We start from the raw sequence: 24959 nt of genomic DNA, 5'->3' as shown, positions 1-24959 counted from the left end.
CCCCAGTCCCGCCGGGCCACACCTGCCCTGCCTGCCTCTGGGAGCAAGGGTGTGCCTTAAAACCACAAGTGGCAGGGCGTCACCCTCTCCCCAGATTGCAGAGCTGTGCTTTTCTCCTCAAGCCCGGAACACCTTCCATGTGCCCAGCAGCTGCTACTGCCTCACAGACACGTGATAGGAGCCTGCAGGAGATGCCGGGTGAGGCATGCAGGAGAGCACCCACACCTTGCTATTGCATGTAACTTCTTTATTGAACTGGAACAAGACACAGCTGCTATGGTTGGCCAGTGAAACAGACCCTGTGCAAGCCCAGGCTCGCAATGCTGGCAGGGGGGGAGGCTGCAGAGACAGGACCACTTGGGAGGGGGCACAGTAGCGTCTGCTTCAGCAGCAGGACTGGGATGGGCTTCAGCTGGGGAAAGATGTGGTGGACATGGACCTCAGGGTGACAGGCTCACTCCCTCCGTCCCATTTCTCCAAAGGCAATAAGTTAAAGCAGGGGTTGGCAGAGTGAGGTCAAGAGGTGCAATTACCACCCTTGGGTACAACCAAAATACAGCCCTTTCAGCATCTACACACCCCAGGTCCTTATGCTTTGCACCCCTGTGGGAACAGGTCACCCACTTTGAACACTGCACTGCACTTGCCCCACTGCTCCTGAGATGACTAAATCAAACAACGGAACAACAGTAACCAGGTGACAAGACCTGCTGGAAGCAAAGCAGAGGAGCCTCTCAGAGCAAGGGATTGCTCTACACATCCCCCTGCAGATGAGGCCCAAGGGCTGGGATCTCAGCACGGAGAGGTGCACGGGTGCTGCCAGGGCTCCCCTTCACACCAGGCTGTGCGCACAGCCCCCAGCACCCAAGCTGTCTGCAGAGGGGAGCCTGATCCCTGGAACCTAATCCTGGGGAGCTGCTTCAGCTGTGCAGCTACCAAGTTACTACAGCTGTGGGAGGTGTGCAACAGAGGGGTGGGGGACAGTGGGGGGGGGCTCTACTACATGCTAGCCTGTTACCCACCCTCACTTCTTGACCTTGCCCTGAGCAGCAACGGCCTCCATGGCCTTGCGCACTGTCTCCTCATCCCCCAGGAACTGCATGGGCTTGACAGGCTTCAGGTTCTTGTCCAGCTCATAGACAATAGGGATGCCGGTGGGCAGGTTCAGCTCCATAATGGCCGCTTCTGACATGCCTGAGGACACAGAGATGCCATCACTTGTGGCCCCACTCACATGGTGCCAGTTGGGGCAGTGGGGAGATCCGCACAAAGGGCTGACATACCTTCCAGGTGCTTGACAATCCCACGCAGGCTATTGCCGTGGGCAGCAATAAGGACTCGTTTGCCTTCTTTGATCTGTGGGACAATCTCCTCATTCCAGAAAGGCAGAGCCCGGGCGATGGTGTCCTTCAGGCTCTCGCATGTTGGCAGCTGGTCCTCTGTCAGGTCAGCGTAACGACGGTCCTGGGGGAACAGCCACACTCACACATCAGCCAAATGCAGTGTAGAAAAGAAGAAGCAGGGCCTTGGACCATCCCCCCCATATTCTGTGCCTGGGGATGTGATACATGGAGGCAAAGCTAGACTTAAAAGCAATGGAACAGCTTTGAGGTTGTGCTAAGCTATGGTGACAGCTGTGAACCCCTTCTGAGTAAAACCCCACATTGCTTGCTCTGGGTGAAGAAACAGCAAACATCTATGCATGGCTCATACGACTAATGATTAACAGACATATCATCCCCTCTGCTTTCCATCTATCTGACCAATGCCCAGAGGTTCAACTCCCCAGGGAGAGGGAAGGACAAACTTGGCCCATGCACAACCCACACACTTGTCTGCTGCAACAGGGAGACCCCGTAGGGGAAGCCACACCACACTGCAAAGATAAATCTAAGGTGGCTTCTACGAGCCTCGCAGCAGGGCAGGCAGAGAGCAATACGTCTTACCTTGCTGATGGAGCTGTAAAACGGGTGATCAGGCTGCATGGGAGGTGGGGGGATGTCGAACGAGCGCCTCCAGATCTTCACCTGCTCCTCACCGTGTTTTGCCGCTGTCTCAGCTTTGTTCAAACCGGTAAGACCCCCGTAATGCCTCTCATTCAGACGCCAGGTCCGGATAACAGGTAACCACATCTGATCAATGGCATCCAAGACGGTCCAGAGGGTACGGATGGCCCGTTTCTGCACCGAGGTGAAGCAAATGTCAAACTCGAAGCCGGCATCTGGAAAAGACCGGGAAAAGGGGACAGTTGTCACCGGGCAAGTGAGTATGTCGGGCCTTACGCAACCAGTGAAAGGCCAAGGGCAACGGCCTCAACGCACTGGTACCGGTCGCCTCCCCGCCGGCGGCGGCGAGGAGAAAGCTAGTATTGGAGAAGAGTGGAGCTCTCGGGTATCGGAGAACCCGAGGCTCTCCCCTCGGTACCAGAGAGCCCCCAAACCATCCCCATTAGGCCTGAGGCGGCCGTACTTGGTCACCCCACACACACACCCCCTACCTCGCGGCCTATCACCCTCTCCCGCTCCTCCTTTCCCCGGTACCTCGGAGGGCCTGGCCGCCGCGCCGCGCCTCTTGCTGTCCGGCGGGGCTGAGATCAGCATCGTACCAACCGCTGAAGCGGTTCTCCAGGTTCCAGGCGCTCTCGCCATGGCGGATGAGGACGAGGCGATACGCGGCCATGGCAGAGGAGCGGAGCAGAGCGGAGGGGAACCTGATGGGAGGCCGTTACACAGGCGCACGCTCTCCCCGCGTTACCTCCGCTACTGCTGCTGCCACGCGCGACTGACGCTACCAGCACGGCCCCGCCCCTCCCGGTGGAGAGAGCTGCCGCGCATGCGCAAACCGGCGGCCGGCCGGAGGCGCACGTAGCTCATGGCGGGGCCGGGAAGGGCGGCGCGACCTTCAGGGTGTGACGTCATGGCGCCGTAATACACCCGCAGGAACCCGTCGTGGGTGCCCAGCCGAGCCCGGGAACCGACCGAATGCAAGCGGTGCCCTGTCGCACAGACTTTCTTGCCGGCCGCTATCCCATGGCCCCTTGGCTCTCCCATCTAAGCCCCAACCTTGGGTGTCCCCACGGGGCCTCCCGACACCGCTCCCCACCGCCCCGGGGAGGCGGCCACCACCGAGGGCAGCGCTGCCCTCACACAACATGGCGGCGGGCGCCGGAAGCGGAAAGGGAGGGGGGCGTGGCCCGGTGGCACGTGGAGCCGGCTACACCATGGCGCGGAGCGGGCGGCTGCGATCGGGCGCCGCCGGCAAGCTGAAGCGGTGGCGGAAGGGCCACAGCAGCGACTGCAACCCCGAGACCCGCCAGCACCGCCTGGCCGCCCGCAGCCGCTTCTTCAGCCGGCCCGCGGGTGAGCGCAGGGACAGGCTGGGGGGCAGCAGCCTTGGGGCGGCCTGTACTGGCCCTTCCCGGCGAGGGCTGCGGGGCAAGGAGTTGGGTCCCGGGGCAGCAGAGTCGCTGGTCCCCATGCTGTGGGTGCAGGCGGCGGCAGCAAATCGGGGAGGAAAAGCCAGCCCGGGGCATGGCGAGTGTGTCCTCGTTACCGTCACGGTGACACGGAGCACGGAGCCGTGCCTGCCGGGCCGTGCCCGCAGCCACCGGGGTACCTGCTGTCCCCGCAGGCTTGTGGCACGAACCATTCGGCTCCCAAAAGCCCACGGTGCCAGAGGTGCAGGTGGAAGAAAGTGAATAGGGCAAAGCCTAGACAGCACCTCAACGTTAAATTCTCGGTACACCAGGATGTGTTTGTGAGGATGCAATGCTCTACTTCATCAGAGCAGATAGCTGAGCTGCGTTCTGGTTTCTTTTCAGCGGACAGGTGATCTCTCTCCAGTTGTCACTGTGCTTTCTCCCACTGGGGGGAAGCAGCATCCGTATATCCCATGCTGGAGATGAGCTCCAGTCAAGTTAGTCTGCCTGGGAGGGAGTTTGGGTGTTTTGGAATGAATGGCAGAGCAATGTTATTTCACGGTTCTGGGCATTCCTCTTCACCCCAGCAGAGACAAGTAGCTTGACAGTGGATGCGGTGAAGCTGCACAATGAGCTGCAGTCAGGATCCCTGCGTTTGGAGCGGAAAAGCGACAGCACTCAGCTCCCTATGGAGGAGGACGATGCACTGGAGGCCGCCACGGAAAAATCCTCTGGCACCTTCCTGAGTGGGTTGAGCGACTGCACCAATGCCACTTTCAGCAAGGTGCAGCGCTTCTGGGAGTCCAACTCTGCTGCTCACAAAGAGGTATGAGCAGGCAGGAGCATCACAGAGGGTCCAGTGCAGGTGGTTCCCCAGATCTCAGGCTGAGGACACTGACCTAGGCTGCTTGCTCCTTGTAGATCTGTGCTGTGCTGGCGGCCGTGACTGAGGTGATCCGTTCTCAGGGGGGAAAGGAGAGTGAGACTGAGTACTTTGCTGCACTGGTGAGTGACTTTTCGTGGGGAGTATGTGTGTGAAGAACTGCTGTTGGCAGTGTAGGTGGGCTCTCAGGAGGGACGGCTAGTGGAGGAAGGTGCTGAGGCCCTGAGTGTCCTTGAGCAGACATGCTGCTGGGCTGCTCCTGGTTTCTCTGCCCCTGTCCCCAAGGACTAGGTTTGGGAAAGGGCTGGCCTGGGATGAAACTGCCCCTCACTCATCCATCCTCTCTTCCCAGATGACCACCTTAGAGGCAGTTGAGTCTCCTGAGTCCCTGGCTGCAGTCGCCTACTTGCTTAACCTTGTGCTAAAGAGGTGAGTGACTGTTAAAGGAGTGGGGAGAGTTACTTGGCCATGTCATGGAAGAGGAGCTGGTGCTGTCCCTGCTCCCCAGGCTGAGAAAAGGACACAGCCAGGCCAGACTGGGAATGCTGTTCCCTGCATGACTGCCAATGTCTGCCTTCTCATCTCACTAACATGCTGTAACTTTCTCCTGGTAGAGTACCAAGCCCAGTGCTTATAAAAAAATTCTCAGATGCCTCAAAAGCCTTCATGGGAATTGTGTCCTCACAGGCCTGCAGCAGCTCCACTTCTGCTCTGCGATGGGTGAGTAGCCAAGAGGCAGCCAGCTGTTCCAGCTCTGCTTGTGGGTCTGCTGAGAGCTGGGGCTGAGGCTGCTGCTGTAGGGTGGTGCAGGGTGCTCTGCCTGAAGCTGTTGCAGTGAAGGGATGTCTCTGTGAGGTGATGCTAACACCCCTGTTGCTCTTTTATCATAGATCCTCTCTTGTCTGGCAACTCTGCTGCGGAAGCAGAACTTGACAGCCTGGAGCTACCCTGTCACCCTCCAGGTCTATCACGGCTTGCTGAGCTTCTGTATTCATACCAAGCCCAAGGTGAACACCCACGGCCTTGATGAGGGATGATGCTGCCCCTGTGGCTTGTTTTATGGGCTGGCTGTGTCCATGGCTTCTACCTACCTTGGCTTTCCTTCCCCCAGGTGCGGAAAGCGGCCCAGTACGGTGTGTGCTCTGTCCTGAGGGGCAGTGAGTTCATGTTTGGAGATGCAGCCCCTGAGCATCACCCTGCAGCACCCTCCACTGCCAAGTTCTGTGTGCAGGAGATCGAAAAAGCTGGAGGTGAGTGACAGTGGAGCAAGGGGTCTGCAGTTGAATGGGGGAGGATTGTGGCCGTAGCAGAATAAGGACTTGAAGGGAAGAGGCCAGGGTGCAGCACCCTGGATTGCTCAGGAGGGTGTGAGACACTTCTGGGACATCTAAGGTATTTTGGAGGGTCTGCAGCCACATCTGTTGCTGGTTTTCCCAGCAGTCATGGAGGTGTTCACTGCAGCTCTGTGGGTCAGCCCCAGCACTGTCCTGAGGGCTTTTCTTCAGGTAGGACTTTGCCTTGAGGTGCCATGGGCTCAGACATTTCTCTGCTCCTACAGGCACCAAGGAGGCAACCACCACCCTGCATATCCTTGCCCTGCTGCGGGACTTGTTGCCCTGCTTCCCTGCAGCCATAGTGAAGACCTGCTGTGAGACCTTGCTCCGAGTCATGACCCTTAGTCATGTGGTAAGTGTCCTCACACCCCAGAGATGGTGAGGGCTGCCCCTTTCCCCCTTGGCTGCCAGCAGGGAACCTGGAAACGCAGGATGCTTATGTGGTCTGGGACAGTTGGTGCTTGCTGGTTTGCCTCCTGTGGAAGAGGGAGGCTCAAAATGGGGCATAGTCACAGCAGTGCTGGGCTTCCTAGGGTGGAACCTGCTCTGGGGTAGTGGGACAGTGGGTGCAAGGCAGAGTCCCCTTCTCCTGACACTGTATCCATTGCAGTTGGTGACAGCATGTGCCATGCAAGCTTTCCACAGCCTCTTCAGTGCCCAGGCCAGTGTGGCCTGCCTGCCAGCCGAGCTCAATGCCCAGATCATCACTGTGAGTTTGGGGTGCCAGTGTGGGGAGGGACAGGACTGGCAGTGCCACTGCACTCACCCACCTTTCTGTTTCCCCAGGCCCTCTATGACTACGTACCCAGCACAAGTGACCTACAGCTGCTGCAGACCTGGTTGTCCACCATGGAGAGGGCACATGTCAACCTGGGCAGGTACAGGCTGGGACTGTGGCTGGGCAGAGGGAGAGGCAGCTGCTGTGTCTCTCACCTACCTGGTTTTTCTTCTCCAGGCTGCAGAAGGACCTGTGCTGGGCTCACCTGCCCCGGCTCTTCTCTGCTGCCATGAACTGCTTCCTCTCCCCACACTCCCAGGTGGTGGCAGCAGCAGCTCGGACCCTGGAGGTACCACACATGGCAGGGGACTCTCCCTAGCTGTCTGTCCCTGGGCCTCATGGGGTACTCTAACCAAGGGTTTGGACCTTGCTGGAGAGTAGTGTGCCTCTCTGTTCCTGCTGGGGAATTGGTGATTCACTACTATTTTCCCTTGTAGACCCTCCTGAGCGAGTGCATCGCACCCCACATGGAGGACTTGAGCACTGTCTCTGCATCTGCCCCAGCCCCTGCCTCCTACCTGTGCAAGATGTTCAGGTGAGGAGGGGTGGCGTGGAAGAGACTATGACAGTGGACTTAGCTGAGCTCTGGGCAGCCTCTGCCCAGTCCATGATGGGGGTTGTCAGGCCTGGGGGACACCTTGATCTCTCTCCCCCCTAGATCAGTGGAGGAAGGCCTGACATACCGTTTCCATGCGGCATGGCATGAAGTGCTGCAGGTGCTGAAGGTATTTTTTGGAACATGTGGGAAGCAGTGCCACCCCATCATGAGGAAGGTGAGCCAGGCTGAGAGAGCACAGGCTCCTCATGGAGGCAAGTGGGTGGCTGCTCTGCTGCCTGAGCTGCGTTGCCCTCCAGCTGCAGAGTGAGGCTGTCCCTGTGCCTGCTGTCTGTCTTGCCTGTGCACGGACAGGGTGTGTGCAGCGCTGGGACTCAACACAGTGACCTGCAAGGCAGCTGGCAGTGGTGCCCAACCTGCCTCTGTGGCTTCTCTATGACTGTGCTGCTCTGTCCCCACAGTGCCTCCAGTCCCTGTGTGACCTGCGTCTCTCCCCACACTTCCCCTACACTTCTGAAGTGGACCAGGCAGTGGGTGCTGCTGTGAGCACCATGGGCCCCGAGGTGATTCTGGAAGCTGTGCCCCTGGAGATCGATGGCAAAGAGTGAGTATGGTCACAGGGCAGCAACTTTGCAGCTGTTACGTTCCTGTTCAGTCCCCCAACTGTGCTGGAGGTGCTTGGGCTCTGCCCATGCCCAGGGGCTTCCCTGACCTGTGCCTTTCCTCCCCAGGGAGACACTGGATTTCCCCCGCAGCTGGCTCCTGCCGGTGCTGCGGGACCACGTGCGGGGCGCGCGGCTTGGCTTCTTCACCAGCTACTTCTTGCCTTTGGCAGCCACCCTGAAAAGCAGAGGTGAGGAGAAGAGTGGGGGTCCCAGTATGTGCAGTCCTCCCTTCTGTCCTCTGGGATGAAGCTGGGTATTGCCATACCTGCTGCTCTGCTCATTTCCCCCTTCTCTTCTGCAGCCCTGGAGTTTACCCAAGCTGGGAAGAGTATGGAGGCCAAGATCTATGACACGCTGCAGTGGCAGGTACTGAGGAGTGTCCCAGAGCCCATGCCATGGTGTATTTCTGGTACCAGGCTGGGGTACAGTGACATGAGTGAAGGGTTCAGGCTTCCTACCTCTTCATTTGCCATCCAGATCTGGACCCTGCTACCCAGCTTCTGTACCCACCCCAAGGATGTGCTGGGGGCCTTCAAGGGGCTGGCCCGCACCCTGGGCATGGCCATCAGCGAGCGCCCAGATCTCCGCCCCACCGTGTGCCAGGCCCTGCGCACCCTCATCCACAAAGGCTGCAAGACAGGTCGGGGGAAGACAGATCCTTCTGGTGGGTCCCTCTCCCCTGGGGTGACCCAGAGTGGGGAGATGCTGATCCGTACCTCCCTGTCATCCTCTCCCTAGATGCAGAGCGAGCAGAAGTAGGTCGCTTTGCCAAAAATTTCCTGCCTATCCTGTTCAATGTGTACAGCCAATCTGAGGAGGATGGAGGCAGCAGCTCTCAGCGCCGTTCTGTGCTGGACACTGTCCGTGCCTACCTGACCATCACCGACCCCAAGGTGAGGGGAGCCTGGGGCAGAGGGGCAGGCTTTACCCAGCTGGATCCACTTTGATGGGGCTGTGGTGGGTGTCTGACTGGAAAGAACAAGAAGAATCAGGGCACAGAACAGCCTTTCCCTGTCCTTGTCAGGAGGGATCCCTTCCAAACCACCAGTCTGGGATTTCCCAGTCTTGCAGCCATATATGGTGCGTTGTGCATGAGCCTTTTGGGAATTTGCTTGTCTCTTTTTGCATCCACTGGTGCTTCTGGTCTCCACAAAGTCCTGTGGCAAAGCATTTGCCAGGTGGATTGCAGACTCCTGAAAAAGCACTCCCTTCAGTCAGTTCTGATCTTGCTCTGTGCACCTGCCTTGCAGATGGTGTGTGGGTTCCTGCAGAAAGCCAGTGAGAAGCTGACCAGTCCTGAGAGCTCTGAGTTTGCCAGGTAACACCCAGGGGCTGGTGCCAAAGGGTAGAGCTGCAAGTTTCCTCTGGGAAACTTGGGGCACTTGCACTGTCCCGTGTGGGATATGCCACTCTCATGCATCTGATGAAACTCACAGCTTGGTCAGGCGGTGTTTGTGGTGCTGCAGTTGCCCACCTGTGTGTCCTCCTTTGCTGCAGACTCTCCATCCTGGATCTGGTGGTGGCAATGGCACCCTATGCTGATGAGCAGTCCCTGGGCTCCCTGTACCACACCATCCAGCCTTCCCTCCAGGTGAGTTGGCCACCAGCCTCCACAGGCAGGGCACCTTCTGCTTGCTTCCAGCTTGGACCACACTCTGGGAGGCTGAGCAGCTGCTGCAGGGGGTCAGGTCTCTGCTGAGCAGCATGGGCTGCTGTGGGGATTCCTTCAGACACGGTGGTGAGGGGCTGCCCTGACAGTGGGGATGTGTCTTCTGTCCCTGCAGAGCAAGGAGCGCAGCATGCAGAAGAAGGCATACCGTGTGCTGGAGGAGGTGTGTGCTGCTCCCCACGCACCCTGCCAGGCCTTCGTCCGCTCCCACCTGCCAGATCTGCAGGCAGCACTGCTGGACTCACTCAAGAGTGCAGCATCCCCGGCCAAGAGGGTGAGAGCAAGGGCTGTGGTGGCCAAGCTTGGCCACTGCCAGGAGGGGATGGGGCAGGGGCAGCTGGGTGTGTGTCTCTGGGTGTGCCAGCACTGCGTTGTTTCTTTCCCCAGCCCCGGCTGAAGTGCCTCTTCCACATTGTGAAGAAGCTCTCCGCAGAGCATGAGGCCTTCATCACTGCCCTGGTCCCAGAGGTGAGTGTGGTCCCCAGGGGAACCAGCTAATCTTGTCTACGATGGGGACAGCAGGATTATGATGTGCCCATGTGCCTACAGGTCATCCTCTGCACCAAGGAGGTGTCGGTGGGGGCCCGCAAGAATGCCTTTGTGTTGCTCGTGGAGATGGGACATGCATTCATACGCTTCGGGCCCACGCCCCAAGGTGGGTTCTGTTCTGTTTGCTCAGGCCCATGCCCAGCACCCCGCTGAAACAGGCCAGGGATGCTTCTGGGTAGAGGGCAAGAAAGGGGTCTGAGTCATTCCCCTTCTGCAGAGGCCATGCAGCGGTTCCTGCTCCTGGTCTACGCGGGGCTGACGGGCTCGGTCACCATGATCAGCTGCACAGTTCTGGCGCTGACCCGCCTGTTTTTTGAGTTCAAAGGTGAGCAGAAGAGCTGAGGGGATGGGAACAGCACAGGGGGACAGGGCAGCACCCTCCAGTGAATGTGGCTGCTGTGAGGAGGCTGGCTGTGGCTGAGAGACTGTGTTTACAGATCACCTGGAACTGAGTGTGGTGGAGCAACTCCTGCAGAACGTCTGTCTGCTGCTGGCCTCCCGCACACGAGACGTGGTTAAGGCAGCCCTGGGCTTCCTCAAGGTCACGCTGCTGCTAGTGGACACCAAGCTACTGGCCAAGCATGTGCAGACAATGGTGAGATCCCACACAGGATGCCCTGAGGAGAGTGGTGGGGCAGAGCTGGGTCTGCCTTGGACATCTCCAGCTGCACCCTCCTCCTGTGGGGGAGCCAGGGGTATAACCTTGATCTCAGTGTCTGAGAAGGCATTGAGGAGGTCTTCCTGAGTGCTGGCATGGACCTGCCAGAGATCACCCAGGATTGGACCCTGCTGAGCGGAGAGACCTCCCCATTGCCTTGGCTGGGGTGGGTGTGGGGAAATAGCAGAAGGGTGAGCAAGGTGGCTGTGTGCAGGGGAAGGGTGAGAAGCTGGATGCCCAGAGCAGAGGTGCTTTGGTGTTAAGGGTCTCTGTCCTGGCAGCTGGAGGCCTTAGGGAACCTTTCAGATGACATGACACGCCATTTCCGTATGAAGCTGCGAAACCTTTTCACCAGGTTCATCCGCAAGTTTGGGTGAGCGAGAGGCTTCTGGGTTGGGCTGGAGCTGTGCTGGGCAGGGAGAGAGCTCCCTGGGAAGTGGTGTGAGAGGAGGTGGGTACTGAACACTCTCTCCGCTCTTGTCAGCTTTGAGCTGGTGAAGGGGCTGCTGCCAGCTGAGTATCACAAGGTGCTGGTGAACATCCGCAAGGCAGAAGCCCGGAGCCGCAAGCAGCGTGCCCTGAGGCAGGCAGCTGCAAATACAGATGAAGAGGAGGCAGCACCAGCACAACCCAGAGGAGAGAGGTAAAGATGGACCAGGGATGAAGAAGCAGCAGCCCCATTTGATCTGGAGATAGGGACATCCTCAGCACAGGAGTTGCTGTGCTCCGTGCAACAGGCTGGAGCCTGCAGCCCTGGCTTTGTTCCATTTCCATCCCTTCTGCCTTTTGACCAGCATGGAGGAGATACTGGGTGACTCAGAGGAGGATGAAGCAGAGGAAAAGGAAGAACGGCAGCGGAGCAAGGAGCGGAGGAAACAAGCACGGCAGAAAGGCCAGGCCTGGCTGAAGGAAGGGGAAGAGGATGATCCCCTCAATTTCCTGGACCCCAACGTGTCCCAGAGGGTGCTGGGTAAGGAGCGGAGCTTCTGATGTGGCTGGGATGGGATGTAGGGTGTGGGATCTGGTGTGTTGCACAGGGGGTATGACTGCTCCTGGGGAGTGGGTCCTTCCCCAGACCATTAGCCCTTTTTCTATGAGCAGCCACCAAGCCAGGCCCAAAACGGTCCGGAGGAGTGAGCCATGGCTTCAAGGTGTCTGAGGATGGGCGACTCATCATTCATGAAGAGGAGGAAGTGGATGATGATGAAGCCAAAGGTACTGCCAGTTGAGCAGGGGCACCCTGCTCCAGTAGTCACTCTGGAGGCTGGCACAGTACAGGGGTTGTCCTGTGCCTGCATCCCGCGCTGATCCTCTTGTCCTGTGCTATAGGAGCAGATGAGGAGATGGCAGATGTGCTGCAAGATGTGGGTCTTCGCAGTGTGAGTATGGGGTTCATGGTCCTGAGGGGATGCTGGGGAAACTTGGCTGTGCCAAACTCCTGTCTGTGCCATGGCAGCTCTGCCCAAGAAGCCATTGGGCACACCAGATGTGCACCAGCTGCTTGGAGGGGTGTGTGGGCTGGCTGTGGCAGGGGACATACACAGGCAGTCTAAAAGCTCTCTGGTCCCCATGGGAGGTCAGGTGTCCAAGGGAGGGCAGAACCAGCTGGACAAGCCAGCTGGAGGGTCCTTGCTGCTTTTTTCTGCAGAAGAAAAGCCAGAAGCACAGGTTCAGAGAGGAGCCAGATGATGAAGAACCTGAGCCTGGGAGCTATTCTCAGTATAGAGGTAAGTCATTTGCCTGTGCCCAGTCTGGGGCTCCCCAGGGGTTCAGAAGCATGTACCCATTTCTCTGGTCTACTCCAGGGCAGCTGGAACAGAACTCCTGTTCTCATGGGAAATGGTCATGCTTCACTGCTGTCCTCACACCCAAGAGCTGGAGGCAAAACCAGGAACAGCTTGCATTTTAGCATAGAAAATTGAAAGGGACAGCCCCAACACCTCTTTTTAACAATGTTCCTTGTCTTTCAGCTGGAGGCTCTGGGATCCACCGGCAGCTGGACAAGAAGCCAGCCTTTGGTGCAGAGTACAAATCCAAGGTGAGTGGCCTGAGGGTTCTCAGGGTTTGTGTGGGCAGGTGCTTGGGGCTCTTCTGAGGCAGAATTGCTGCTGCCTGAGGACCAGGATGCACCGGGTGTTTACTGAGGGTCTCAGCCATCAGTGTTAAGGCTAGAGGGAAAAATTTCTGCTCCCAGAGGGAGCTGCCAAACACTCCTTAGCTGTGAATGTTTCCAGCTCATCTTGGAGCCCTGCCCTTGCTGTGGCCATTTGCTACTCATTGCTCAAAGCAGGTGCCTGGGGTGGGGAATCAGCTGCCAGGGCCACATATTCAGCTACCACCCTGCTACAACATAATCCTTGCGGTGACCAGGTGCCAGGAGTGCACCAGAAGAGGACACCAGAAATGAATCTCTCCTGGTGCTGCATCATCTCCCATGTCACTGTCTCCCACAGAAAGGCAAAGGTGATGTGAAGAAGAAGGGTCAGCTTGACCCCTATGCCTACATCCCCCTGAACAGAGCTAGACTCAACAGAAGGTGAGACTCACCTGGAAAGGCACAGAGTGGGGAACAGGGCTAAAGCACGGGTTTGATTTCTACTTTTTCTTGTGTTTTTTGAGGGGTGGGGAACCCACTGCCAGCCTCTGCTCCATTCCATGCAGAGCTTGGAGCAACCCTGTGCATGAGCTGTGCCCAGTGCTTGTGCTAACCCAGATTCCTGCTCCTTCCTCCCTCCAGGAAGCAGGCAAAAATGCAAGGCCAGTTCAAGAGCCTGATGAAGGGTGCCCAGCGTGGGGCCAAGGCCGGCCACAAGAACCATCTGAAGGCCCAGCGCCCATGAGGAGCCTTGAGTGCACCTGCCCGAGGACAGACAACACCCTGTGGCCTCTGGGCACTGGGGGACAGGGTCTTGGCGTGTGGAGCAGAGGGGATTCCTCTGCAGGAAATGGCCTGCATCTGTCTGAGACTTGCTGGGAAGCCACCTCCTCATACCATGTCCTCCTGTGCCTGGAGGAAGGTGTTGGGTGCCTGGTGCAGGGGTATGTGTGTGTGTGGGGGGGCAAATAATGTGTAATGAAGCGTGTTGGGGGGGCAAATAATGTGTAATGAATAATTCCTTCTGTTGATAAACTTTCACTGTTCCTACCCAGCCCTGATTCCTCTTCTCTTCCCTTAAGGGCTGTGCACACTTTGTCCCCTGTGCCCTGCCCACTGCCCTGGTGGTGGCTTCTGCATCAGCATGGGGTCAGAGCCCTCTCCCCAGCCTTGCCTGGGGGCTGCCAGGAGCCTCTCTGTAGTACAGAGCAGTGAGGGTTGTCCCCTGTCCTCCTGGCAGTGCAGTGGAGCTTGGTGATGGGTTGGCCAAAGAGAGAAGCCAGAGATGGTGAAAAGTCATTTGCTACAACCATCTTCTGACACTAACCCTCTCTTAGCAGCATCTTCTGGATGAACAGGGTCTCAGCCTGGGGATCTCTGCCGTGGGGGGAGTGTCTGCTATTTGGCTGCCACTGTTTTTGGTCCTGCCTCTTGTTTTGTATCAGCCATGCTTGGTTGCAGGGCCCAGCAGTTAGCTGAAAATGATGTCTTCAGATTGTCTGGAAAACCTCTGCACCTTGCCCTTTTCCTTACCCATGAGAGCTGAGAAAAGCCCTTTCCTCTGATCACCTTCTGCCAGCTAGGCCTGAGCAGCCCAAATAATCCTCAATCTCTTTAGCTGCCCAACCATTGTATGTTGGCCTGAATGTCTGTTTCTGCCCAGCTGCTTCTGCACTGAGCCTGAAAGATGATGTTTGGCCAAAGCATGCTGAATGGAATGGAGCTGAGGGTATGGATGCAGGTCCCATTGCTTGTACTGCAAAGAACAGTATTTGTCATCATGGCTGGCTTTGCCTTCCTCTTTTTTATTAAAAAGGTCTTAGTCTTTTGTCATTTCCCACCATGGTTGCTTACATATTGGAACTACAATGCTGCTCAGTCTTCTAATAAACTAAAGGGATTGTGCTTGTTGAGCTTCTTAACTGCAGGCTTCTTTCTGGAGGCTGCAAATCCAGTTTTGCAGTTCTTACATGCCTTTTGGTTTTCACTAAGATCCTTTTAAAAACCTGGAGGTGGAGAAGCTCTTGGACTGGTATTAGTCCTGCCTTGTCTCATTTGAACCCGTGAGCCCCAGGGCCATGTTGAGATTCTGCTGCTCTAATCCTGCCAGAAGGGAGTCAACAGCCTCCATCAGCACCTCCTGGCCATGTTCAGTCAGCAGGAGCTGCATCCATCTTCCTTTGCTGCCTGCAGCCTTGACCTGATGCTATCCATCCCCTGAGGGCAGGACAGGAAGAGACTCAAAGCAGTCACCTTATGAGCCCCCAACACCTGTAAGATGTGGCTGCAGGCCCACCAGAGTTACCTGTCTATCTGCTTTCTCTTCTTGGAGACAGTGCCTGTAGCTAAATCATTTAAAAGCTCCAGATTACTCACTGTATTGTTCTTCATTTGCATGTTGTTGTTTAAATCAGTGCATGCCTGTGTGGAACAGCAGTTTTATTAGCACAGAGGATGCCTGAGCTGCTGTCTAGAGAACATTCTTCTGAAACAGCATCTTGTTAATCAGCTAATTAATCATGTAATGCAGTAGAAACCCTTGGAGAGGAGGCATCATCCTGTCCTGACATCAGCAGCTGTCCCTGGCAGGGAGCAGAGCTGCATCCCCGGGTGGTGCAGGAGGATGAGCACAGCTCTGCTATGGGTCAGGATGATGTGGGGTCCTGCCTCCTGCAAATGTCATCCACAAATACTTGCAGTTACCTGCAGAGAAGCACAAGACAGGGACCTGGAGGGATGTTTGGCATTCATTGCTGAGCTGGGAGATGGCTGGAGGCTTTTTCCTCACCTAACCCATCCTTAAGCTGTGCAACTGCTTCCCACAGGCTACCGCAGCCCCTGGCTATCCCCTTGTTCACCTCTGCTTGTGCAGGAAACGGTCGCAAAGCTTAACCTTGCAGATACAGCAGCAAAGCACAAGGTATCAGATGTGGGCTCAGGCATGCTAGGCACGCTTGAGAAGTTGGGATGACTACCAACCTGCCCCAGGTGCCCCCTGGACTGGCTGGGACAGTTGTCCACCTTGAATTACAAGGCTTAAAATCAGGAGGAAAAGTAAAATATTTTTTCCTTACCATAGAGGATACCTGGGTTGTGTCCCCTGTGCTTGCTGCTGAGGGACAGATGTGCCCCATGCAGCTGTGGCCACACAACTTTCAGCTGGACCATCACCTCCCCCAAACACTCTGGGGCTCCCCACAGACACACCAAGGTCTCCCCAGTATCAAGTCAGGATTTGGCACACGGGGAGGCTGTAGGGATGGGAAAAGCCTCCTGGCGGCGACAGTATAAGAGGAACCCTGGTGTTTATGCTCTAACTATAGGCAGGAAGATAATTAAGTGTGGATTTTTAAAATGCCAAGGGGCCTCTCCAGCTGAAATCTTGAAATTAAAAAAAAAACAAAACTAGTCAGCTTAAGTCATAGTCCCTTCAGCATTCTGGACTGCACTTCACTTGTTTCTAAAAAGTTATCTGTCTTGGTTGCAAAGCCAGGTATAACAAGTGTGCAGGGACCCTGGATGGACCCTGGAAAAAGAAATAAATTAATCTGCTTTTCTAGCGTCTCTGTTCCTCCTCCTCTGCTCTTGGTGGTGAGCAAAGATAAAAAATATTCAAGCTGAGATGTCAGCTGAGGTTTATGGGGGAGCTCGTGCTTCTCGGAGCACTTTGAGTGAGCTCTGGAGGCTCAGGCAGATCCTGCTGCGTCGGTGAGATGTGAGCCACGTTTTAGAAGTTTCCTTTAAATGAAGGGGTTGCAGCTGCCCCCCTCGAGCCCACGGCTGGACTACCACTCCCAGCATGCCGCGCGCGGCACGGGCGGCCGCTCCGCCCATCCGTCCCCTCGTTCGTGCGGAACAGCCGTTGCCTGTTCGAACCGGCCAATGGTGGCGGGGCAGAGCCGGTCGTAGCCAATGGAATTTCGCGTCGCGAGCGGGGCGGGTATTAGGGAGTGGTGCGGCGGGCCAATAGGGAGGCGGAGCGGCAGGTATGAGATGGCGGCGGGAGCACCGGCGCCGGGCGGGAGGCACGGCGGCAGCAGGTAGGAGCTGTGACCCCGGCCTCCGGCACCTCCTCCCCAGGGCGGCCGGGTGCCCTCCCCACCCCTTCTTGCCCATGCGGGCACCCCGCACTCGTCTGCAGGCGCTGGCTGGCCCGTCCATTGAGGCGCTTCCTCTCTGAGCCGTTCCTGCTGCGGCGGGGCCGCCGTTCCCCCGGCGGCGGTTCGCGGCCCCCTGTCTGCCACCTCAGGCAGCCCCCGGCGCTTGGGGTACAGACAGGGGGACGGCGTTGTCACCCTGCGAGCGTCTCCGTGTGGGTTTGCTGCGGTGCCCCATGGCTTAGCCTTGGCGCTCCCTGCAGCCTTCCGGTGCTGCATTGCAGGGGAAACGCCGCCGGTCCTCTTGCACCGCCTCTATCGTGCTCCAAACCCGGACAGGGGAACGATCCCACGGGGAATCGTGTCCCCGCGGTCGCGTTAGCAAGGGCAGTGCCCAGCTCTGGCGCAGCCGCTGTCTGCCTGCAGCGGTACGAGCCGCGCTCCTCCTGCGGCAGTGCCGAGCGCTTGGCAGTTGCAGGGTTTGGTAGGGTGATGGCACTCTATGGACTTGCTTTGTATCCGTCCCTTCCTTGCTTTGTTCACCCCACATGCCTTATTCCTGCTTCCTCAGAACGCGCACACTGTAAGCTTCACGTAATTAATTTTTACATGCATAACCTTTTGTGACTGCTGCAAAAAAAAAAAAAAACCCCGCAGAACACCCCGCTGGAACGGTGTTTTTGGTTTACTGCTGAAAAAGCTTAAATCTCTTCCTCTTTGTTTTTTTTCTGGAGCACGTGGCATAGAGCTGCAAGCTGCTTTGAGTACTCCTTTGAGTAGTAATTATTGTGGAATCGCAAAATACAGTTGAGGGCTGATGCCTCATAACCAACCTTATTCGTAGTGGTGCTGTGCAATTCCCTGCTGAGAAGGATCCATCCTAATGGTACGTGCTGTGCTTATCTGGGAGAGCTGCTGATGGTGCTCAGCGTGGCACATTTGAGCAGAGTGCTTAAAATGCTGGACATGGTAAAAGGATGAGTGTGCTCCATGCAGCACATACTTAAAACACTCTTGAATCAAGCATTTTAAACGTGGCCTGGATCAATCCAAAGGGCTGAATTTATTGTGCTATAGGCTGTCAGCTATAGGCTGACAGTTGTCCTTTAAGATATAATCCTTTTTCTCCTTACCAGTTTCACTGCCCCTTTTCAGTGTAAGTTTCACTGCAGTGCTTCCTGTCACCCCCAGGCAGCACTAGCAAATCGATCTCTTGCTTTGCAGGTCTATTGCCACAAAGCTTAATTTTATTTTTTTATTTTTTTTAAAAGTATGCTCCACAATCGTACTTTTGCTCCTATTTCCTCTTGTCTGGAGATAAGTATAAGCTAGTAAAGCTTGTATGCTGCATGTATTAGACTGGCAATGAAAGCTGGTTCTCTTTAACTTCCTACCAAATGCTACTGAACATGATAAAAGATCATTTGTGTGGGTCTCCCTTCTGTTTTTGTGGTGTATCTAGCCTATGCCTGGCTCTTCGTAACTGAGAAGAATGATTGCAGTGTGCCAGAGTGCTCAATATCAAAAGAGAAACATCTGCCTGTTTAATTAATGCATTGAGTGAGTGATTCAAGCAGCACCTAAATGCTTTGCCAGGCACTCAGTGTTCACATTGGCCATTTGATATGGCAGGGGTATGATGAATGGAAGGGAAAAAGCCAGAGTCCTGGAAAACAGGATGTGCTGAAAAAGGGCCATAAGACACCTTGCTTTTAAAAGGGCTTGATAGAGTGTCACTGCACAACTGGACATTCAAGAGCTCATTTTGTAAACAGGCAGTGAAAGGAGATACAATTGCCATCTGTTTTTCTGCAAACAAGAAAATGTTCACTATAAACATGAGTTAGTGGCAAAAAGTCAAAGTGACTTGCTGAGGGTCATGCAGAAAAAATGACTGATTTCAGACTTAAAGCCAAGTCTGAGTGCATGGGTACTTTTCTCTGAAGATAGCCTGGAGCCAGGGACAGTCTTACTCAAATATTTCCTCCTCCACAATTCTCACTAAAGTGTTTGAGCCCCAGGCTTGTATTTAACCCCCTACTCAGTCCAGGTCCCATCAGGCACACATCCAGACCCTAGCTCAAGGCTGTGTTGCATTTGCAGTATTTTTGTATGTTTGCACATAACACCCTGTCCTGTTCTCATCCAGGGTCTGGGATGGGCTTGGACAACAGGATCCTTGTTCTGTTACACTTCAGTTCATTGTCTGTTTCCATGAAGGGGGAGCATTGCTTGCCCACATAGCCCAAAGCAGCATCTAGGTCTCCTTGCCAGCCTAGTCATTGCCTTGTTGCTGTGTGCACATTTACATGCATACGAAAATGTCACCGGGCTTCATTAATGCTCCTTTAAAGGTGTCTGGGCACTCAGTTCAGTCTGAAACTGAAGTTCTAATGCTGGGAAATCACATTCCTTGTCCTAAAGGTCAACAGTCTTTGGCGTGTGTTGGTTTAATAAGTGGCACAAACACATGGGAAGGAGAGAGGGCAGGATGGAAATACTGGCTAATAGCTAATGGTCTCAGTGATGTAAAGTTCCTCTTGATCCTGTCCCTCTGTAAGCTGGATTAGGGTCCTGGTCACAGCTTGTGGGAAACAAAACAAGTTTTCTACTTGTTTCAGAGTTAGCTTTTTCTGTAGGATCTCATTTTCACTTTTTCCCTCGCTGGAGGCAAGGACAGGAACCTGAGGCCCCTTCTTTAGCTCGTGTGCTGCTGGTTCTGCCATGGACCTGCTGTGCTGCTTTTGTGCAGAACCAGCAGGCTCTGGCAGTGTATCTCTTTACTGTGATCCTGGAGACTGATACTGTGAGTTCCTCTGGTCCCAAGTCGCCGGGCTCTTGGAGCCAGCAGGGAGGGAGAAACGGCAGGAATCCCATGGTGTGATAAATTGGGCTGCCTCTGTTTCAGAGCTTCACAGGTCTGGTGTGTTCCTGGCCTCTCACCCCAGTAATGCATTACACTTACTGTTGTGTCTGACAGGAGCACTGGGTCCTTTTCTCCAAGGTGCAACAGCTTCACTCCTTGGCTTCTGGCCTTTCTCACCTCTATGCTATGTAATTGCAATTAAGCTACCTAGAGTTTCCTCATAAATTTTTTCAGAAACTGTAGATAGTGGAAAATGTGATAAGCTGCTGAAGTAATTGCCCACCAGCTGGCTTGCAAGAACTTTTAATATGTTTCGTTTTGGCCTATAAAGCTCTAATAATTTGGAGTCTGGCCAAAACATCCTTTCTTCTTGAGTGGTAATGTGGCAGCTCTGATTTTCTGTGGCAGGAAGTTCTCAAGAGATCAGGCATTGGTTTCCCTTTTTGTTTTGCTGGATTTCAGGCTCCGTGTTGAAATGTAGCTTTATGGTTTGGGAGTTTCACATGGGCATTCTTACAGCCCTGCTAGTGAGCTGTCATACAGCAGGAGACAAGTGTGCCAGGTCTGGCTGTGCCTCAGGGAGTGGGAAGCCTTTTAGGGAACATTTTCACAGTGCTCAGTGGTGACTGCAGCTCTCCTTTCATGCACGTGCCATTCTACATCCTCCTCAACAACACAAAAATACATCACTGCTCCCTGGGCTCTGCAGAGAAACTGGGTGAATCTGGACCTGACAGGCAGGGTGGGAAAGCAGCAATTTCTGATCAGCATGGAAGAGTTGCATAAGGTGACAATATAGTTTATTTTTTGTGATATGAATTCCAGTATCTGTGCAATATTCCAGTTTTTGACATCCTAGCTTGCCCAAATCCCCTTCAAAAGCATCGGGCCGCCCTCCTCTGTTCAGTCTGGTGAGTTAATTGGGCTGCTTTGTACATCTCCATCTTTCTGGTACTGCGTGCTGTGCTGCAGAGCAGCGAGCCCAGTCTGTTTATCTGTGTGCCTCTGCAGCCCTGACCAGATGTCACCAGCTTATTTAAATGCTGGCATGCATCCAGGTGTGCCTCATTGCAATTCCAGCTTGCGGGAATTTACACATCTGGAACATGGGATGTGGCCTCTGACATAATTGGTGGTCTGCAGAGAGTTGCTGATGAGAAGGGATTTGACGTGCTCTCATCCTTTGCAGATGCCACCGTGATACAAAATACAGATGCAAGCTTGCAGCTCACCTATTGCACCTCCAGAGTGAAGCATTGTGGAGTTACAAAAGTGTAACAAATGAAAACAAGGGATGTGACTTCCCCAGTACATTTGTCCCCTGTGTTTGCCAGGCTATGACCACAAAATCTCACCCAACAGCACTCTTGGGAGCTGGCTGTGGGTCCGGACCAGGGTCTTCTGTATCTCCTTGGTCCAGAAAAAAAAGAGCAGCAGTCTAACCAGCCTGTGAGTGCTACAGCATATTATACTCAAATTGCTTGAGTTCTGGCAGTTTATGGTGGGAATCCCAAGAACAGGCATGACTTGGTTCTACCAGTTTTTGGCAACTATCACCCTGGGACTGGAGGAAAACACCCCGCCTTGATGGGTTGCTTTGGGTTCCCAGACTAGTTGCTACAATAGTTTGTTCATTTTGCTGTGCTGTTTTTGTGTGATTGCTGTTTTTCATGTCAGCAGTATACCTGATTGTTGTGTGGCTCCACTTTACAGAGGATAATTCTGCTCTGACCTGGACACCAGCTTGGAGCTACTGGACTGAGAAATATCTGAACAGCATTTTTCCCTGTCCCTGAAGGATGCCTTAGGGCATCTTCAAGTGTAAGGGTGACTATCAGAGGTGCATGCAGCATTTTTAACTATTGTTGGCAATTGGAAAGTACCCATCCACATTTGGAGGATACAGCAGATGTATGGACCTTGCAGTTCGCCCAGCTAAGGGCCAAACAGACTAAAGTGGGAAGAAACTTTCTACCTGAGTATGAATGAAATTGAAGAGCAGTCAGCTGGCATGAGTCCATGGACAGATGTTTAGTAAAGAATTTTAAATCACATAAGAAAGATTTTAGGCTTCATTAAAAGAGGAGGTGTAGGTGTCCTTGCAGTTTTTTAGTTCAACTGGTAGTCAAAGGTTGTGGTGAGTAATTTTTGCAGGACACGGGGGGGAGAAGAGGTCCTGCACATGGGACACGGCATGTGTGGCAGATACCACTTGGTCCCTCAGGGTACCTCAGATCTATGGTATGTTATTCATAAAGCAAATGGCTCAAAATAGTAAAATAAAGCAAAAAAAAAAAAAAAAAAAAACACATTGTTTTATCATTATAACTGTATGACCAGGACAGGGAAAACAACATCAATACAGTCTATAAACAGACTAGCCACAGGTCCTGGTGACCTTCTGAGGGAGTCAGCATGCCTGCCTGGCATGTTCTGGGTGGCAGGAAGTGGCTGCAGGGCTTCCCCAGGCTGTGACCCTCCCACCCAAGCTGCAGGGGTCTGGATGTGACCACACAGTGCCCTGTGGTGTTGCCTGGCTCTTCCAGCCCCTGGTGCTGCTGCCCTGTTGTCACTGCCTTGCCAGCATTTCCCAGACAGTGCTTGGAGCTCAGCTCTTGCCTCCTCAGCCCTGTGTCCCAGCCATCCCAGCCCAATAGCTTTCAAACCAGCTCTTTTGTGCTTGGTCCCATGTCACCCCTCGTGCAGAAGCTGGATTTCTTCTAAACGTCTGCAGTGTGACCTGATTAGTTTTCTTGTCCTTCCTTGCCCTCCTTTTTAATACTGTCTACAGAAAAGCTGGCGGAGTTCAGTATATCAGTCATGCTGACTGATAGTGCTGCCTCTTCTCTTGGGATTCCTCCTCTTTTCTGCCCCTCCAGCATTCATTTCAGATTTAGCTATCAGCCCTCTGAAGACAGGGTATTGCCTTTGTTCTGTGTTTGTACAGCATGGAAAACAGCGGAGTCCCCAGCTGTGACCGAGGTTCCCAGTGCCACAGTGATAAAAGTGAATAAATCAGTAATGAGAAGAGGCAGCTGCTGCCATCTAAAAAAGATTCAGTTTTGCTGCTGGTTTCAGTGAAATCAGGATTAGATCTAAGGCTTCTCTTACTCTGCTGTTCCCTGTAGGGGTTTACATTAAAATAAAGACACAAAGTTTAGACTGCAATGAAAGTCATAAAAATAAGAATGGCATTGCTGTTTAGTCCTGCTAGACTGTGGTGTTCCCATGCTAAGGCAGACATATGAGCTTGCAGATCTTTAATGCAAAATTACTGGGTTCTGGGGGTAGCTGTGCTTCTGCATTTTTTACAGAGCCTCGGGTAGGAAGCTGAGCCATCACATAGAGAGGGATCATCCAGAGCTGGGAAGGAGACACGGTGAGGAGTGCTGCAGTGAACATGTGGTTCTGCTCTCAGGCACCTCTTAGTTCTTTCCTTCCTTCTAGCACTAGAAGGCATCTGGATACTTCGATGTGGTGATGGCTGATTGAAGTACTGCTTTGTTGACTTTAAAATATTCCAGTGGCTATTATTAAAGATATCACAAAAGAATTCACTGAGGTCAAAGTTGAGAAATTTCATGCTGAAAAGCAAATTTTGTGATGTTTCATGTATATCAAGCTGTCTTACTGCTGCAGTTTTCTTTGACACTGGTAATGTGTTGCATTTTCAGTTTCATCCAGAGTGTGCACACACCCCTCACCCAACCCTTTTATCTTCCTTGGTAGGTCTGTCTCTAGGCTCATGTTGTGGAGGTCTGATGTTGCTGAGGTCTGCTTTGAGTCCTTACTGAGATAGAATTTGAAATCTTGTAATATAGCAATGACTTGGATATCCTATTTACCTGATGTTCAAGCGATGTCCAGGTGTCACCTTAGTTCCAGGTTGTCCAGCACAGGCTGCCATCAGATAACAGCAGCTTTCTTCCCCAGCTCCTTCCTTGCTGTTTAAATTGTATATTATGTATGGTTCTATAGCCAAAAGGCTGAATCACTCTGTATTAGTTGTTTAAATGTGAAGAAAGCAAGGCAAAAATTAAAAAGGCAATGTTATTTAGTATGGCTTGCTTGTATTAAGCCTACAGACAGTAGGCATGGATTGACCCACTGTGCAGTCATCTCAAAAGAACTCTGCCCCTAAAGACCATATGAGTATAACCCTAGGCAAAAATTGCTCTGTCTTTTTTCTTGACATTTTTCAGAGGCAAGTCAGTGATCGTGTGAGGAGTTACTATGCCAAATCTGGCGCCTGAATGTGATCTTTGTTACGCTATTTTACAAGAATGTCCATCTGAAGCACAGTTCTCAAAGCAATCTTAATTGTGAAGTCACTTCTAATGTCTCTACTGTCCATTCCCATTAGACTTCTGTTAAATCTTTTTTGGTTCTAATCTAGGAAATAATTTGTCTTCTAGTTCTTTTGTACTTAAAATTATTCCACATAATTCCACCATGGATCTTTCATCTCTTTGCAAAATCTGGGATGGCTCCTATCTGGCTCTGAAAATACTGTCTTCAGACATCCTCATTAATTGATTCCTTACTCTGGCACAGCATAGGAAATGATGATACTCCTCTCTCCCTGGGGAAAGAGGAGCCTGAGCATGTCTGTCCCATCTCCCTTTGTGCTTAGCCAGGCAAAGAATCGCTCATGTTTTGTGTTCTTTAGCACTGCCCAGTTACTACCCTGCTCTCAGCATTTGGTAGTAGCCTGGCTGTTTCTCACAGTCTAAAGATTTTGTTATTTTAGAGGGAGAATTTCTTCCATTATCTGCCTTATTTTCAAAAGCTCTTTAATTTTTCAGTCCTGTATGGTGAGACTCATTTACTGCGATATGTCTGAAGTGACAGCATACCAAGAACATAAAATGGCACCAGAGATGGATTTTGCCCACTGATTTCGGTACATCAGGCTTCCCTGTAATCTGCAGCTTGCAGCTTTTCCACTTTCCCAGCTAGACAAACACAGTTAATGCCATGTCCCAAAAGTACTTCTTGTTTTCTTTCTTGGCTTACTTGTGTTCTCTTTATGCTCTGTTTCACGTTGCCTGAACCTGTTCCTACCTTCACACAGAAGATGTTAGAACAATATAAAATCTATAAAGGCCACTAAACCAGTTAGGTCTCACCTATCCAAATGCAAGCTTGCTGCCCTGTGAGCTAATATTAATCTGCCCACTTGCACAGCTCTTGCACCACAGGTTTGATCACCAGGTTTTTCCAGTTAAAGTCTCATTTTTGCCCGTGTTTCCAAGGCATTTCCCTGGCCTAGATCTAGTTACCTTAGGGATTAATTGATCCATCATGATTTTGCACCACCCACTCCCCATGAAATCATGGGGCTGTCATGCCTGAAGCAAGAATGTTGTGTGTAACAGACAGCTTTCTTTG

General features: G+C 53.4%; 2 protein-coding genes across 7 annotated transcripts; one reads left to right on the top strand and one right to left on the bottom strand.

The window, feature by feature from the left end:
* Nucleotides 1-230: 230 nt before the first annotated feature.
* Nucleotides 231-7768, bottom strand: PGAM1 (phosphoglycerate mutase 1). 2 transcript variants are annotated; one of them, XM_071748519.1, is made up of 5 exons: nucleotides 7758-7768; nucleotides 2541-2730; nucleotides 1947-2221; nucleotides 1284-1464; nucleotides 231-1194 (listed from the first exon to the last, which is right to left on the bottom strand). In XM_071748519.1, the coding sequence occupies exons 2-5, from the start codon at nucleotides 2677-2679 to the stop codon at nucleotides 1025-1027; spliced, it is 765 nt and encodes a 254-aa protein (XP_071604620.1). In that variant the 5' UTR covers nucleotides 2680-2730; nucleotides 7758-7768; the 3' UTR covers nucleotides 231-1024. The 2 variants fall into 2 exon arrangements, with proteins under 2 accessions (XP_071604620.1, XP_071604621.1); XM_071748520.1 differs by lacking the exon at nucleotides 7758-7768 and having other exon boundaries at nucleotides 231-412; nucleotides 1023-1194; nucleotides 2541-2835.
* Nucleotides 2824-14516, top strand: RRP12 (ribosomal RNA processing 12 homolog). Of its 5 annotated transcripts, none has more exons than XR_011726767.1 (35): nucleotides 3050-3359; nucleotides 4006-4244; nucleotides 4340-4423; nucleotides 4654-4730; nucleotides 4916-5021; nucleotides 5192-5308; nucleotides 5413-5551; nucleotides 5860-5987; nucleotides 6246-6344; nucleotides 6422-6513; nucleotides 6591-6702; nucleotides 6851-6948; nucleotides 7072-7186; nucleotides 7431-7573; nucleotides 7701-7822; nucleotides 7936-8000; nucleotides 8112-8274; nucleotides 8373-8527; nucleotides 8885-8952; nucleotides 9132-9225; nucleotides 9419-9577; nucleotides 9691-9771; nucleotides 9853-9958; nucleotides 10070-10177; nucleotides 10290-10447; nucleotides 10792-10883; nucleotides 10995-11153; nucleotides 11305-11480; nucleotides 11612-11725; nucleotides 11840-11889; nucleotides 12159-12237; nucleotides 12481-12548; nucleotides 12964-13046; nucleotides 13248-13549; nucleotides 13943-14516. XR_011726767.1 is itself a non-coding variant. In XM_071748504.1 (34 exons), exons 1-34 carry the CDS (start codon nucleotides 3152-3154, stop codon nucleotides 13348-13350), a joined length of 3960 nt encoding a protein of 1319 aa, XP_071604605.1. In that variant the 5' UTR covers nucleotides 2824-3151; the 3' UTR covers nucleotides 13351-13652. The 5 variants fall into 5 exon arrangements, 3 of the variants coding, with proteins under 3 accessions (XP_071604605.1, XP_071604604.1, XP_071604607.1); XR_011726768.1 differs by having other exon boundaries at nucleotides 13946-14433; XM_071748504.1 differs by lacking the exon at nucleotides 13943-14516 and having other exon boundaries at nucleotides 2824-3359; nucleotides 13248-13652.
* Nucleotides 14517-24959: the final 10443 nt, after the last annotated feature.

This window comes from Heliangelus exortis, chromosome 7 (genome assembly GCF_036169615.1).
Source record: "Heliangelus exortis chromosome 7, bHelExo1.hap1, whole genome shotgun sequence".
In the NCBI taxonomy this organism is placed as follows: Eukaryota; Metazoa; Chordata; class Aves; order Apodiformes; family Trochilidae; genus Heliangelus; species Heliangelus exortis.
Note: the sequence above shows the minus strand (reverse complement) of the source record. Positions and strands in the feature narration are given on the sequence as shown.

What these genes read in the sequence shown, in the direction of transcription:
- PGAM1 (XM_071748519.1), bottom strand. Translation starts at nt 2,679, where the DNA reads ATGGCCGCGTATCGCCTCGTCCTCATCCGCCATGGCGAGAGCGCCTGG. An exon ending in CGGCGGCCAGGCCCTCCGAG is followed by an intron (nt 2,222 to 2,540) that starts GTACCGGGGAAA and finishes GGTCTTTTCCAG; the next exon opens with ATGCCGGCTTCGAGTTTGAC. An exon ending in GATTGTCAAGCACCTGGAAG is followed by an intron (nt 1,195 to 1,283) that starts GTATGTCAGCCC and finishes CTGTGTCCTCAG; the next exon opens with GCATGTCAGAAGCGGCCATT.
- RRP12 (XM_071748504.1), top strand. Translation starts at nt 3,152, where the DNA reads ATGGCGGCGGGCGCCGGAAGCGGAAAGGGAGGGGGGCGTGGCCCGGTG. An exon ending in CTTAACCTTGTGCTAAAGAG is followed by an intron (nt 4,731 to 4,915) that starts GTGAGTGACTGT and finishes TTCTCCTGGTAG; the next exon opens with AGTACCAAGCCCAGTGCTTA. An exon ending in GCCACCCCATCATGAGGAAG is followed by an intron (nt 7,187 to 7,430) that starts GTGAGCCAGGCT and finishes CTGTCCCCACAG; the next exon opens with TGCCTCCAGTCCCTGTGTGA.